The 16681-nt window shown below is 41.8% G+C and overlaps 1 protein-coding gene across 3 annotated transcripts in view; it reads left to right on the top strand.

Moving 5' to 3' along the window:
• Positions 1–16681, top strand: part of LOC102230198 (serine/threonine-protein kinase N1-like) — a 45620-nt gene that overhangs the window by 15195 nt on the left and 13744 nt on the right. Inside the window, exons 1-5 of one of the 3 annotated variants that reach the window (XM_023349211.1) lie at positions 2587–2789; positions 11899–12199; positions 13771–13916; positions 14389–14509; positions 15691–15836. In XM_023349211.1, coding sequence (XP_023204979.1) covers positions 2721–2789; positions 11899–12199; positions 13771–13916; positions 14389–14509; positions 15691–15836 — 783 coding nt within the window. In that variant the 5' untranslated portion in view covers positions 2587–2720. Of the gene's footprint in view, positions 1–2586; positions 2790–5650; positions 6010–11898; positions 12200–13770; positions 13917–14388; positions 14510–15690; positions 15837–16681 lie in introns of those variants that run through there. The other 2 variants (XM_023349210.1, XM_014470152.2) reach the window with 2 other exon arrangements.

Here is a 16681-nt window from a genome sequence, read left to right as displayed (position 1 = left end):
GTGTATAGAGATTAACCAACCCCTCCCAACGCTTGCAAACATCGACCTCCAAACAAATTCCCTCACCCCCTCTTAACCCAAATCCGTGAATAAGGCTGTGTCCAGACATCGACATTTGAGCAGAAATTAAAGTTTCTTTTTCTGCGCTCAATAACAACCAGGAAATGCCGACTGAAGGCCTGGAACTGGAGTTCATGGCTTTAAGGTCCAGCATCTTCCTACTAACACACCCGCTTCCATCACCCGGCATGTCTGCAAAGTCCTGATTTCACTCTCAAACACGTTGCTGTATTATTAGTAAAGGTACATCTTCAAAAATTAGAGTTAGTTGAAAAAGTTGAATATTTTTTGTGACTGATTTCAGGAAGTGAAGCTCAAGTATAGATTCAGTCCACAGAGTGAAAAATGTGACCCTTTATTTCTCGTCGTTTTGATGATCATGGCTTAAACCAAAAATTGAGAACCAAAAATGGAGTGTCTCACAAAATGACAACATTACATAAGTTCAATAAATAAAGATGTTTTAAACAGAAATGTCAGGCTCCTGAAAACTGTGTTCACTTCTATGAACTGATGCTCTTTGCTGTGGCTCCTTTTGCATGAATTACTGCATCAGCGCGGTGTGCTTGTTCTGCTGAAGTGTAATGGAAACCCAGGTTGCTGTGATACGTGTCCTCTGGTCTTCTGCGTTGTTTTGGTCTTGGGTCCCAACAAGGGATAGATGCCTGGGTTGACAGTGGAGTTTATCAGAGTCACCGGACCAACATCAGCAGATGACATTGGACCCCAAACTGCCCCTTACTGCCCTTACTGTGCCTGCAAGAAGTTTGTATGGATGAAGGGTAATTAGGTTAAAAGCTGTGCAGCAAAATTCCAAAGGAGGAAAAAGAAGCAGAACCCAAAAAATAAAAATGCCACAAGCATAAAAAACCCCCACAGGCCTTAAACAAACAAACAAAAAAACAAATTCCTAAAACTATTATCAAGGGATTCCAAAAGGGACTCAGCAGTGAGATGTCCAATGTTTTTGTAGACAGTTTAAAAAAAAATTGGTTGGCCAGTAGCATGGCTATTGCCTTCCACACAAGTCTGCTCGATTCTCATCTCCCTTTCATGCTCCGTCTGGGATTTTTCTCATTGAGCTCAATTTCTTACGATGACTTTCAGTCGGGCCTTTCAGTCAACAGAAGGACGAATTATGAACGATGACATCAGGTTTGTGAGCTGGAGTTTTGAATTGTGGTCTGCTTATCTAGGCTTGTAGTTTGCCAGTGGCAGCGGAGGAAGTGAGTGAAGCCCGTTTTGGCCACATTCCCAAATACTGAATCAGCATTAACTGCCATCTTGTTCGGTGTGGCATTTCTCTCTTTGCAGTGGGGGATGGTATAAAATTCATAGTGTATTTTATATTGTATTTGAAGATTGTAGCTTCCTTTACAATCGAGACATACGTCACAACCAAACATTAGCAATTGGGAAAAATCTGATCCAATCGTTTTAAATCTCAGTCCACACATCCTTAGCAGGCTAGTTAGGCATGCTTGATGTCATTATTTCTGATAGTCTGGTAGTAGTGCTGCTCCATGGGGTGAAGATGGCTTCATGAAGAACTTCCATGGGCTGGGACTGACATCTGATTTTGTAAACCTCCTTTGCCATTCACCCCTAAACCATTTCAGTGGAATTTAGATCATGGGGCAAACAGAATTACCCAGAAGAAAGACGTTATTCTCCCGGAGGAAGTCCTTTTGTGAGACGGGCATTGTGAACCGCAGCGTTGTCCCACTGAAAGACTCAGTCATGACTGCACAGACGAGGGGCCTCAGTCAACAGGGATGTTTGACGCCCCTGTACAACCTGAACCTCAATTTTTCCAATGGAGAAAAAAGTACCAAGGTTATAATGGAGCCTCCAACACTGAGAAGATCTTGTCATTTCAGTAATGCTGGATGTCATCAGGACTGTCCACATAAACCTTTTTCTTGTCAGAATACTTTCTCCCACCCTGCCCCCCACTCCCCAATGTTTGTCAAGTTCAAGGGGTTTGAGGAGACATGGACCTTTAAAGAGTTGTATGGTCTTTGGGTTCAGGTCAACATCTGTAAGGATTTTAATGGAGGTTGAGGATCTATCTAGAGATCAGCGTAGATGAAAATTCCACCATAATCATCATAATGTTTCTAAAAAAGAAAAAATGAAAAAGACATAAGACCTTCTTGTTTTTGACATTGGGGACTCGCGTCTCTGTAAATGCCAGGCAGAGAGTGACGTAGCATGAGACCTTACAGCTGAGTACCTTGTGCTTGGACTGTTTAGGGTTGTGGTAAGCTAATGAACATCCTGTTAGAGTTGAAGCGCAGTTTAAACTTGAAACGGTTCTGTTTGAACGCTTAAGCTCCCCGAGAAGGAGGAATAAAATGTTTTGATCTGATTTTAAAGCTACCAGCTGTAAGATTTGAAGCATTGTCCGATTTGTTGACACAGACAGCTCCTGTCAGACTGTAACTTTAAGAGCTGTGGCTGTAAAAAGAGATGTGATCTTAGTTCCTGGTACTGTGGTCAGCTCACTTTTAGCTGCTGCCTCTATTTCACTGTGTGACTGCGGGCATCACGACAGGTCTTGGACATGTTCAAGCGTTCGACTGTCCCGTCTAAGCGTTGCAGTGACGATAAGGATGGCTCGGATGTTTGCGTAAAGGAGTGAGTGGCAGTATGGATGCATGGGGGCTGCTATCTCTGCAGCCACCACTCCAAGGGACACAGCAGACTGCAGGAGGCCCAGCTGCTTGGTAAGGATGTAAATTTAATACCTGCTCATACATGCGCGGCAAGTTAATGCGAGAGATACAGCAGGCGACGAGGCCCGGTCCGCCGCCTGTGTACTTAACTTCATGTGATTTCACTTCCTATTCCCTTTACAGCAGAGTAACGAAGAACTGAATGTGCTACTTGCCTTTCTGCCTCGGCCTGTCTCTGATTGTGGGCATTATTTCATGAGAAATATCCAGTGTGGGCTTCAAGGGCCTGTGACACCGCACTGCTCAGTGTCTGAGTCAGATGAACTCTTGATCTGCTCGTCTAAGGCGGACAGGAAGAGGACAGAAATCAGAGAGAAAAGTGGTCACAACCAGTCAGAGCTTCTCTCTGCCAACTGATTACTCATTGTCTTGTTTGATTTTTTTTGTGAGCTGCCACTTGACTTGCAAGGTGTTGTCTAGATAGGACGAAGTGAAAGACTGCAGGTCCTCCCCCCCCCCCTTTCCTCCAACTTGTCGTGCCACGGTGCTAGTCAGGTCGCTGAAACATTTTTCTTGGCAAAAACCACAAACCATCATGGTGCGCAACTGCCTATTTCATCCTTATAAGTCCACTCTGCTGTACGCGTTACGTAAAAGGTGTGTGACGTACATGTCGTCATCAGTATCAGCTCACAAAGACTTGCACCAGGCATCCGAGTGCAGCTCAGTGGTTTGCAGCGGTGTTGGGTGTTGGTGTGTGTGTGCAAGGAGTGAGATTAAAGCAGATAGCTGGTTTTTGTTTTTTTAAAATCAGTTGGTGGCTTTAGCACACATTAAAAGCTGAAATGCTTTGAGACCATAGAAGTTGTTGGTCTTCAGTTTTGGAGAGTCTTAGAAGAAGTCGGAGTAGAAGAGGTTCAAAAATGATCGCTGAGAGAGGCGGCCTGACCCTGGGTTCTGTTTTCTATGACGTAGTAGAAGTATATTTTTGTGACGTTGTGAGTCAAAGCTGTTGGTGTGCCCTTAACACTCCCAGTCAAAGGGTGGTGCAGAACAAACAATAAATAAATAAAACTGGATAATACAGCTTTCTAAGAAATGTCTTTATTTACAGTGCATTCTCACCAGCCCAGTTTATTCTCCGTTAATCTAATGGCCGTTCGTTTACCTAGAAAATCTGGTTCTGTCATGATTTGCGGTAGTCGAGATGGAGAGGAAGACGCTGTGGACCCAGGTTGAGATGATAGAAGTGATGATTTAATGATGATTTAATGATAATGGTCTGCCTGGATTTTGGTCCAAAAGTCCAAAATCCAGGCAGCACAGAATGAACGGAAGGCTAAGGCCCAATACTGGTAGCAACTGGAAAACAAGAAACATCTGTCAGCAGACTTGACACGGCGATACAGAATAGACAGATACGACAAAGACCCGACCAGGAACAAGGAACACAGGTGGGATTAAATACACAGGGAGAAAATCAGGAGAAACAAGGGACAGCTGGGGACAATCAAGGGGTGGACAGGACAACAGAGACTCAATTTAACTGAAAACGACACAAAAACCTAAATTAACACAGAGAAAAAACCAAAACCTTACAGGTTCACTTGGGGAGGTTCGGATGTACAGTCAAATTTTTACGTGGACCAACAAAGTAAACTTTGATCCGCCTACACACACAGGTCTCGGTTCCATTGAAGTGAACTCTGGTGTGGTACAAAAACATATGTGAACGCCAAGCAGACTGGAGAGCACTCCAAAAGAAGGAAGCAGACTATAGCGCAGGGGATTGTGGGTAAAAACAACCCAAATAAACTTGTGTGTTGCATGCACTAGCAAGAGAAATACCTCATGGTCTTTTGCCAAAGAGTAATCTTCCAACTGCTAAAGTCTGACGCCACTCCATTTTTATTTGTTACATAAAGAAGGAAGTCGCGTCTTCTTTGGTGTCTTCTTCAGAGGTTTTCTTGTTGTTTCCTTCAGTGGTTCCTGGTGCAGCACCACTACAGCCCAGATGGGGGAGAGGTTTTTCCAACTGGTTTGGTTCACTTGAGACAGTGCAGTGTGAAAGCTAACTGCGCCAGCTGAAAATGTAACAAATGTTGCAGTTTCAAACTGAGTTTGTTGGACTCTCAGGTGTGAAGACACCCTGAAATATTTACTTATTGTCCTCCAGTGTTGGACCAGATATTGTCGCCCCTAAAAGACTGTAGTGATAAGTGTATTGCCGTCATTCAGCTCAGCTAAAACTAGAATGAAATGACAATGCAGGCTTGAGGTATGTCACGGCATTTAGGTAGCAACAGTCGGTATTATTATTGTATTTCTGATATAAATTAAAGAAACAAGATCTTTGATTTAGATTTATGTATAACCCTAATATTTTTGCTTGAGGTCATCATACTTTTAGAATCACAATCGATCCGTCTATCCAAACATTTTCTAACACCCTTGTCCCTAGTGGGGTTGCGAGGGGTGCTGGTGCCCATCTCCAGCGAGACGCTTTGGGCGAGAGGTGGGGTCACCCTGGACAGGTCGCCAGTCCATCGCAGGGCAACACAAACCAATTTAAGTCAAAACAGTGTTTGGTTTTTTTCTCCTATTTTCTTTTAAAACCCATATCACTGTGGTCTGTGGTGGCCTTATGACCTCATCTATATTCTTGATTTTCCTCTGTTTTAACTTTAATACACACTTGATGTGAGTAATCTGTACTTCTCTCCCCTTCTCTCTCTCACACACATTAAATAACATCCACGAGGATGACCTCTGACGGTCAAGAGCGAGCGCGTTCTGTCACAACACCCTGTCTCTGGGCTTCGGAGACCCGGTAGCAGGAAGCAGAGTGACTGCGATCTCTCTCACTTACAAAACCCAGGCGAGCGTGTGTGTGTGTGTGTGTGTGCACAGAGGGCACGACGTCTCGCTTTCTATTTGGCAAAGAGCAGAACAGGAAGCAGCGAGGTGGGGCGGCCGTCTCTCTGCTGTTCTTTCCTCCTTTTCTCCATCTCGATTCCTCGCTCCAGATTTAGTCCTGCTTTTTTTTTTCTCTCTCCTTTTTTTGATTCATGGACATCCTGGATTGTGAAGAGGCAGGAATAGCGCAATAGGTTTGCCCGATTGGTGTCAGAGGCTTGCTGTGCGAGTGTGCGCGTGAGTTAGGCCAGCGAGAAGACCAGCGATGGCCAGCGAGGCCTTGTTGGAGGACCTCATGGGGGATCAGCTGACTGACACCACGGTACCCGGCGACCAGAGCGACGCGGAGTCTTCGGTAGGCGACTTCGGCCGGGGCAGGGCCTCGACGCCGCCACCTGCTTCTGTCTGCACCGTCTTTCCATCCTCAGCTATGGCCGTCTTTTTCTGTCAGCTTCCTCGTTCTACTTCCTGTCAAAACATCTGCTCTGCCACTGCGAATCGATTGTGATATTTTGTGACTTTGAGTGGGGTGATCTGTCCCCCAGCTCGCTCCTGAGCTGCTTTGTTGGGGAAACACGGAGGATTAAGTTGCATTGTGCGTCAGAGCAACAAAAACTCTCCCTTCCTGTCGTTCGTGGTTCGCTGCTGGCTTCGCTTTCTGTGCTGCCACGAGCCGCCTGCCTGCTCACACTGAGCTGTTTTTTTTTTTTTCTTTGCCTACCTCATCAGTGCTAAAGTGTGCCAAAGATACGTGTTATAAAAGTAGAGATGTTCTGTAGCAGATCTCTAGTTTTTGTCAACCTTTGACCCTTTGATACCAGTTGCAGCTGATTCCATTTTTTCTTTTAAGAGCCATAAGAAAATATCATCTTCCTAAAATACCAGCCTAGAAGTGTTTTTTGTTTGTTTTTCGGCCTAAATTGTCTTTTGGAACGATGATATAGTGTTTTTTTTTTCTTTTTTTTGCCAAAATCACTTTTGGGAAAAAATAAGTTAGGATAATATTTTAGGAGGGGCGTAACATGAGAAACCCTTTTTGGTAACACTTTATTTGATGGGGTGTGCATAAGACTGACATGACATGTTCATAAACATGACATAACACCTGTCACCAAGATGAAGGAGTCTTCATGAATGTTTACGAATGTTGTGGTGAAGTGTCATTCTATAAATAACGACACATTTAATGAGAAGTTGCATTAATATTTGTATTAAAAGTCCATTAAAATGGTCAACTTTGCATTATATGTGTCATTATTTACCTAATGACACTTCATGACAACATTCATGAAGACTCCTTCATGGTCATGACAGGTGTTATGAACATGCTTATAACATGTCATGTCAGTCTTATGCACACCCCGTCCAATAAAGTGTTACCCACTTTGTTTACACCTTTCTGTTGTCAGCTGTTATAAATCTATTTACAGTCGTTTCTCTTAATATAAACTTTTATCAACAGATAAATATTATACAGAAGAAAAACTGAAGAAAGAGTCATTTTTTGCTAAATATATTTGAAAAATTTTTTATTTTCTTTTCAGGAATAAATTATGACACCCCTACATTTGATCTTACTTAAAGCTGTGACATTTGCACACAGACAAAAATCACACCAGGGTCACATGATTAGAACATTGTCACTCAGCATTTTAAAGAGAGTTTGCCCTTTAGATTGAGGCTCCTGACTGTTGAAGTGAAGGTAAGCACCAGGGTGGGACCTGAGGATCTGTCTGGCGCCTTCTGAAAGGAGATTTTCAGCAGCTTCTGAGTCCGGTGAGGGATGTAAAAACGTCTCAAAAGACTTTGAAATCACCTGTTTGATTGTGTGGAAGATAGTCTACAAGTTGAGGACGATCAAAACCACTGCCAACATGCCTAGAAAAGATTTTCCCTGAGCGGTTCACACGATGTGGACTGATGAGTCTAAGATTGAATTAAACCAAACAGGGAAATGCTTGGTTTAAGACAAATATTAAAGGGACCTTAAAGTCAAAGAATGACGGAAAACTCTCTGGGTTTGGCACCACAACCTTCTGAAATGATGCTGAACCTTCAGACCAGGAACTGAACCGTGTGTTGTGTGTGCACATCTTCACAGCAGGGATGAGGATGTGCAGGTGTTTTCCACAGTGTCCAACCTCATTCTTCCAATGGAAATATGCAACACTGGTTCAAAATCCCATTCAGGAACCATGACAGGCTCTGGATCGCGTTGTGAAAAAGCCTTCTCTGAGATTTCCAAAAAAAATCTGTCAGCATGTCCACATCCTGAGTTTCTGACAGACAGACGTTAAAAGTAAGCCTGTCACATTAAGCAACGAATCAATTAATCGCATGATAAATTAAAACAAGCTCAATAATTTCCATAATTTAGCGTTTTTCTCTTTTCTCTCTCTACCAAAAATTGGACCACAAAAGTCTTCAGTTTGTTTCTTTGGTCTCAACTAGTCCAGACTTCATAATTCATTTTATTTGTTGTGTCAAAATAAATATGTATATTTACTTTGGATATTTAAAATATTTTCCAATTCCAGTGTTAAAAGTTCATTATAACTTAAAGTTTATTGAGTACTGAGAATGTGTTCTTGCACTATTATGCCATTAACATTATATTACTTGTAAATGGTCTCAAAACAACAATATCATTGTTTATTGCAATAACTTATGGGACAATTTATTGTCCAGCCAAATTTGTTATGACAGGCCTAGTTGGAAGTCTTGCTCTCTCTCTCTGTTTTGCAGAGCAAATTACATGTCGTAAAAAAAGCTTGTAGCATCTCAGTGTTGCTTATGATTTCATGTCAAGCACTTGTACTCAACATAGCTAAATTTGATTCTTCATCAGCAGCAACCCCCGCACTGAAGAGTGTTCTAGCTGCTGAGGCATTCATTTTGCCAACCTGCGTTCATTAGGAAGTGAAAATTATAGGATTTCTGAGCTTCTATCCATCCAGTCACCAGGTAGGACAGATAAAACGTAAACATCTTGGCGCATCTCTATTCAAATTGACTGTTTTTCTCCAACTACTCTATGGGAAAACAACACATTTCTACAGCGATATCCCTCCTGATAATCCCTCTCTGTTGCCGGTATGTCAAACACACTTAGTTGCGTGTCTTTGAGTTGTGCATTAAAGCTGCAGTTAAAAAATCCCATAAGCACTTTGCGGTGGATGCTGTGCTGCTCGGGCTGCTGTAGTGCATTGCGCAAGCAGATGGATTACAGCTTTGATGAGCAGAGAGCTGTGGCCGCAGCCGGCGCGCAGCTGGATGGTCACAGAGAGCCGGAGGAGCTGTAATCAGATCCCCTGAGCTTGGAGGGCTGGCTGCACGGTGAAAGACTCCGAGTCCCTCGTCATTATTCTGTAGCAGAGAGGAGGGGACGGTGGGACAAATACTGAATATGCGATTGAGACGGATCCGATGAGGCCGGTGTGGTGTAACGCCAGTGGATGGATGTCGATCTACCAGCATTTTTTTTGTTGATTTTTAAAAAGAAAAATATGCAGTTCATTACTCAGAATGGAGTGGTGTGAGATTCTCACTGCATGATAATCTTGAATAATAATAATATCACACTTTTCCCAGTATCATGGTATTTAAATAAAAATAATTAACGTTTTTTTTTGGGGGGGGATTCTTTAGCTTTACATCATGTTACAATGTTATTTCCTCATCAAAAACATACTTGGAATGTTTTCTTGATTCTTTCATTCATGTCTGAGAAATCCTGTGTAAAACGCCTGGGTGGGCCTAGCTCCGCCTTTGAGGCGCAGCTCCTCCTCTGAGCTGCAGTTTCCAAGCTTTCGCCTCACGGAGCAGCCCACCCTCAAGACTCACCCAATCAGCTCCTTCAGACTAGCCAGCAGCAATTAGCAAACACCTGGTGGAGCAGCACGTCTGCTGAGCTCGTTCCACTAGCTTCTCCTCAGTGTAACGTAAAGATGCCGCTAAAGGGTTAAAAGAGGAGCCATGATGATGGAGGCGGAGTTTCAAAAGAGCAGCAGTTTTTGAAGAGATAGAGGCCCAATTTCAAGGGGTTAAATAAAGTCATATTTGACACAACATTTTTGTAACAACTGAAGGCAACATAGTTAGTTGATTATGCTATAAAGTGGCACTATGTGCCTGGACAATACACAATACTTCCCCTTTAAACAAAGTTGTTTAGAATGATCTTTAGCAGCGGTGTCTTTACGCCATGCAGGCCAAAATGGACAAGTTGAGTACAGCTGGGTCAAAAATAAGGTGCTGTAAATAAAGCTGTAAAGTCACGTTAGATCTGAAACATAAAAAGTAGATGCTTCAGGCTACTATGAAGTTCAGATAAAAGAAACGTGGGCTATGTTGTAGGTAACATTTTCTATTCTTGTTTTAGGAAGGTCAGTGAAAATCTCACCTCAAAATATTTCAATCAAGCGCCTATGCTGGTGGATGAAGTTTGTCACCAGTCTGATCAGCAGTGTGCAGCACTGACGTTTAAAACAAAAAAATAAAAAAAGGAAACGTTGAAATGACACGATGAACCATTTTTGAGGTTTCAAAATCTTGACAGTAGTAACTGGCCAACAGCTTATTTGGCAAAATGCTGACTCAGTTGGATTACTCATACACACAAAGAATGTGTTTGGGTCATTTGCATATTTTTTAGGACACAGCAATCATTAAATAACTGACAGTTATATACAGGAGTCAGTTTTCTTAAAAGTTCATTTATTTCAAACAAGGCCGCATTAATAAACACAGCATATCTATCCGTTTTCTGTTTATTACTGTTCAAGGGAGTAAATCAGTTTTATTTTATTTTCAAAAGGGGGTTCTCTTGAGACTTTCAGGACTATTCCAGGGTGTCCCTAAAAAGTCCTAAATTCATGCATCTAAATTTAAGGCCTTAAAATGTGTTAAATTCCCTTAAGAAAATTAATAAAGTAAGCTGGTCTATAGTATATGGAAGGTCAAAGGTTTCAAATGTGGTCTTGACTGGATCGTTTAATCTTGTGTAATACCTTTTTTCTGTCAGGCAAAAGTTTAAGTCACACTCAGACATCTTCAATTCCTTCTGTAACTCGAGACAGTTGAGGTTACTGCTAACTAGCTGCTAACATTCATAGACATTAATGTATTTATAGCTATGTAAACACACCCTTGCTAGCAAGGCTGTCTGGCTAGCAGACATAACTATGGTTAGCTAGCTAAAAAGATAACTAGCTAGCCAGATAACTAGCAAGCTAGCTTTTGTGTGTCCATCTTGGGTAAGTGCAGATTTATCACCCGTTGGCCAGAAGAAGTTTGCACATATTTGTGGCGACGTAGGTTTTAAATTCCTTTCATACTGGTCTTTAAAAGATCTTGAAAGGTCTGAAATTTGAATGGGCGAAACCTGCAGAAACCCTATTGTCAGTGTCTTACTTGTGGAATATAACTCTTTTGTGAAGTGAAGAAATTCAGGAGTTATTTTTCATGAATAACTTCTGAATCCATGATTCCTTCTTTTTGACAATGCCCAGAACACAAGAAAATTTGATTTACCTCAAATGAGACAAAGTCACAACCAAATAAAATGAAATACAGTGGTTGTTCAGTAGGAGTGAAATAATAACCTCAGTAAAATTTGCCTTTCAAAGCAGTGCTGCAAGCATGTCTTCATCTGGTGAGACTCGCTAAGTGTTGCACTCTTATTTTGACACGAGGAGGGAAGTAGTTTCTTGGATTCTGTGTTGTGTTGATAGGTAGCTACTGCCTGGTTGTAGATTTTAACTAAAGAACAGCAAAAATAAGACGAGACATAAAAACAACCTGGCAAATTTGAGCCTATGAAAACAATACTCGCCTTTTATGACATTTAAACATATTTGTTTCCTATGCGACACGAGCAGAAGCAGATAGGGATCCCAATTGACTCTGTTCTAATCTGCTGTAATCTTGTTTGTGCTGCTGATGTGAGCATTCAGCTCTTTATGCTCTTAAATGGAACCTCAGCTTTGATTCTGCCTTAAGGTGTCAGCTTTGTAGGTTTCACAGGATGACAATTCACTCAGTTTCTGTTTCCCCTTCCTTTCTTCTTTGCTCCAGTTTGTCAGAATGGTTGGTTAGCGTTCTTTCTGACTCATCCTCACTCCATCAGATGTTCTCATTTGGTCCCTTTTTGTCTCAAATAGAATAACCGCCATATTACCGAGTGTTGGTTGAACGAAATGTTTTGACCTTTGCATCTTACCACGTTTGTTTTGTCCTTCTCTAGACCGACCCGGATGGCCTGTCGGTGCTCCAGCAGCTCGGCCTGGACCAGAACTCGGACTTCTCGGACTCCAGCGTGCAGCAGCGGCTGGATGAGCACCGCGAGAGGATCCGCAGGGAGATCCGCAAGGAGCTGAAGATCAAGGAGGGCGCGGAGAATCTGCGCAGGGCCATCACGGACAAGAGGAAGGGCCAGCAGGTGGACTCGCAGCTCCGTAGCTCCAAGCGCAAAGTGGATTCGCTCCAGGCTCAGCTGCGGGAGCTGGATGCACACATTGTTGTCAAGGGTCCGGATGACCATCAAGGTAAACAGCAGGAAGGCGACACAACACCCGTGAATCGCTTCATCATCAGGCGTGGGAAGCAAAAGTGCTGCAAAGTTGCATTTGATTTTCGAAAACAATTTTTTTGTTGTTGTTATGAATTGCCTTTTCGGAGGACCTCAACATGCTCAAAAACTCACCAAAGTCCGGTCGTGGCCAAATGGCTCAACAGCGCCCCCTAAGCTCAGACAGACCTATCCATCTAATATTTGACATTTGGTACACTGATAAATCCCTCCAAGTCACTTTGAGTTATTGGTGAGTCACATTTGTGTTCTGAACTTGGTAAATTCCTGCTTCTGAGTTGGAAGCCTGCTGGTGATGTGCGGAATTGCACGGCAGGTTATTGGAAGAAGATGAGGTGGCAAAGCGGAACAACCTCGGTTACAAAGTGCGAGGGTCTTTCGACGCTGCTCCAAGCTTTAATTAATTTCTGCAGTTACTAAAAGTAAAAGTTTAGCTGTATTTATTTTGATCATTTAAAAAATGTAATCAGATTAACCACACTCTAGCTCTGTGATTAACCACAATTAATCACTATTACTAAATTTGTAAGCTTGACATATAGATATGCACACAGTTGTGGTTCTTGGAGGTGTGGTGCTTCTTCTTCTGCTGCACTCCAACCAAATCCAGCCAGCCAGGAGAAATAAGTCAGGTTTTCAAAAAAAAAAAGAAATAAAGAGAAGTCAGACAAATGGAAGGGTGCCAATTAATAACCTATTTTCTCCCCCAAGAAAGGTGGGAAGGTGTATCAGCTTAGGTAGCGTAGCTCAAACTATTGTTAGTCGCCATTTTCCTTGCATTTATCAATGAAGGAAAAGTAATTACCACGATATTCATACATTGAACTTGTCTCTATACCTTTTACCACACTTCACGACATATGAGTCAGTCAGCAGCAGCTCTAATACCAAACACCAGCCTAGCCACTCCTGTCTGTCCCAGTGAAAAAGGTGAGCAACACTGTTCAGTGACATGCTAGGCTAGTTAGCATCATTCCAGCGAGTTTCTCTCTCTCTCCTTGCTGTTTCTACAGTTACACGACAAATCTGAAATATTAATTACTGACAGAAATTCTAACAATCTTTATGAAATCAAAGCAAAAATCTGCCTCCTGTCTGGACTGAGTGTCCGACCTTTGTAAGTTACAGATGCTGCCGCTTTCCCTCCTGACCTGTCCCATCTTGTTCGCCTAAATGAAAATAACAAAGTGCAACCACAATGCATTTTTTAGAAGACTGGATTACTTTATATATACTTGTTGGGTAGCTTTCAGGAATCTAAAACTAATTTAAAAAATAAAACTGTTTGAGGTCTAATAAATCTCAAGTACGTCTGTGCAGTCTTTCCATGTTGACCATTTATGTTTTATCGTAAATGTATATTTAGGTGTCTTTGGTTTTCTTATATATGTCGAGAATGTTTACAGTATTTTTTGTTTTGACTTTTTTGCAGTAAGAAAATAGACACTAAGATGTGGCCTTTAGCACATTTTGATGATGTGAACACAAACACCAGAAGTAACCCGACCTTCTATCATGTGTCTGCAGAGACCACTAAGTCTCCGGGCTCAGTCAGCCGGACATCGGCCAATCAGCAACGGATCGCAGCTTTGGAGCGACAGCTAAACATCGAGCTGAAGGTCAAGCAGGGAGCAGAGAACATGATCCCAATATACTCAAGTGGGGGTACCAAGGTACACTCACTGTCCATTTTTCACATCTACATTTCCCCTTACAGAATAAGCCGTTCCTAAAATAATGGCCTCAGTGGGTTTTTTCATGTCTAAAACATCTTGTGGAAAAAAGTTATGTTGTTTTTTTTGGGGAGGGGGGCAGAAGAGTTTTAGAAAGAGCAGGAGTTTTTAAATAGACAGAATCTTGATTTCAAAGCATTAAATTACAAAGTCAAATTGAGGCTCCACTCAATCAGGTTATTAGTTGATTGAGGGGAGCAATTACTTTTTCACATCATATTGACCTGAGTTGATTCACTTTTTGAAAGGAAAAAAAAAAATCTTCTGGAAACCGGATTTATGCAATTTTTGTCTGATATAAAATTTAGTGTGATGTGTGGCAAAAAGAAGAGGTCGTTTTTTTCCACAGCGCTGAATACCCCAGTCCAGCTGCCGATTCCAACACTTGAGCCCTGCTGGTGTGTTTTTGCAGGAGAAGAAGCTCCTCCAGTCGGCTCAGCAGATGCTGCAGGACAGCAAAACCAAAATCGACATCATCCGGATGCAGATCCGAAAGGCCATGCAGGCCACCGAGCAGTCCGATGACAACCAAAGTACCCGCTTTTGTTTTTTGTTTTGTTTTCTTCTTCTGTTTTTTTTTTTTTTTTATTCTCTTTTAAGCTTCATCCTCTCTTTCATCCCACCTGTCACCCTTTGGACCCGGAAGAGCTGCATATTTTATGACGCGAGTGGTAATCGATCAGTCCTTGCTTCAGATCTTCACAGTGTATAGTCATCCAGTGAAGAACACTCAAACACACACACACACACACACACACATATATATCCATTACGGCCTTCTTAGGTTAGAGCCTTATTGATGTTCCTCCATCTCCTTGATGTTGCCCAACAACTAAAAGCCATGCCTTATTTAGTTGTGGCCGGAGAGAGGAGGCAGCGCAGGCCCAGGGGGCCAAGAAGGGAGTCTGTCTCCCAGATGGCAGCAGGAAGAGCTGCAGGGAAGGAGGAGAGGAGGCACATTCAAAGGCTTCTTGTGAGGATATTTGGGTTTTCATCCATTTAGCTCCTTAAAGTTCCTTAAAGGAATCAATGTACATTTGTGAAAACATCTCAGGGAGTAAACATTTGCTCTCTTACACTTATAATTTACGCAGAATAACAGATACGACTCAAATCGTTTTGGAACATTCTGGGTTTGAGATCTGCATTTCCAAAATTAGTTTCTTTAGTTTTCAAAGCATGCGGGTGAGTCTGTGTATGGGGTACAGTTTGTGACGTTATAGTTGAAAATGAACAGCAATAATTTGGGTTATTTTGCCCGTCAAAATAGAAAAAAAACGTCAGTTTCGAACTAAACATTTAATTAACAAACTAAATATTTAATTTACAAACAAAATATATAGTTCCACGTTAAATACTTAGGTTGTAAGCAAAATATTTTACATAATAAACGTACTCATTTTAACTGAGGTCATTGTTGGATTTCTGACACTTGTTTTATTGTCGGCAAAAATGTTTGCAATTGTCAAAATAGTTCTTAAAACGTTAGCTCTAGACTGCCACTCCTCTGAATTTAACCTGCGAAGGATTTAGCGACGCCTAGCTGCAAAACATATCAGTTGTTTTGCCGGCCTTCAATGTTTAGAAAAATGCAACTGCGCAGTTGCACATTTCTGCGGCTTGGTTTCTTTTTGTCAATCCCCATCGCATGTATCCGTGTGTGATGTCGACCCCATGCCTTACTGACCCCTGAACCCCGACCCGTGTCTCCTAGGCAAGCCGGACCTGTGCGGGGCGGAGCTGCGCGTCGAGGAGCTCTGGCACCACTATCGCGTGGAGCACGCCATGGCTGAGGGAGCCAAGAACATGCTGCGGCTGCTGGGGGCGGGAAAGGTCCAGGACAAGAAGGCCATCGCTGAGGTGAGACGACGACAACCACAGAACACCAAGTCAAACAAAAAATCCATTTTGTTTCCTCTTCCGATACCGATACAAATATCTGAGGTTTAGTATCAACCGATACCGATCTGATACAGAAAAACTTGACTTGAATTGTCTTAAAACATTTCTTTAAAAAAAAAAAACATACATACATAAATGTACTGAATTACAAATGTATTTGATAACTCTGCACCAGTACAGCACTCTTAAAAACACTAATACTTTCTCAAGCTTGGTCAAACAACGTCAGTTTGTTCAATCAGTGAAGTTAGAAGAAGAACTGCCAATGGAAAATAAGTTCATTGCCTAGTCAATAAAAACATTTAACCTAGGTCTGTCATAATAATCAATAAATCAATTAATTGCGTGATAAATTAAACAAACTCAATAATTTCTATTGGCATGATTTATTGTTTATCTCTTTTTTCTGTCTTTCTACCAAAGACTGGATAATAAAAGTCTTCAGTCTGGTGCTTTGGTCTGAACTAGAGTTTATTTGAAGGACAATTTCGTTTACAAATACTTCAAAATTCATTTTATTTGTTGTTTTGCTCATTTACTTTGGACATTTAAAATGTCTTCGAGTTCCAGTGTTAAATGTTCATTAAAGTTTACTGGTCTTTTAGAATGTGTTCTTGCATTATTACTTTTACCATTACCGTTAAATTGCTAAAGAATGATCCAGAAACAATACCATGGTTTATCGCAATAACTTCTGGAACAATTTATCGTCCAGCAAAGTCTGTTATGGTGACAGGCCTGTTAACGACTAGATATCTTTTCCCTCCTCTTAAAATGATCTGCCACTTTGTGTTGCTCTGTCA

The sequence above is a fragment of the Xiphophorus maculatus genome, chromosome 16, assembly GCF_002775205.1.
Source record: "Xiphophorus maculatus strain JP 163 A chromosome 16, X_maculatus-5.0-male, whole genome shotgun sequence".
NCBI lineage: Eukaryota > Metazoa > Chordata > Actinopteri > Cyprinodontiformes > Poeciliidae > Xiphophorus > Xiphophorus maculatus.
The sequence above is the reverse complement of the archived record's forward strand: the minus strand, read 5'-3'. Positions and strand labels throughout refer to the sequence as shown.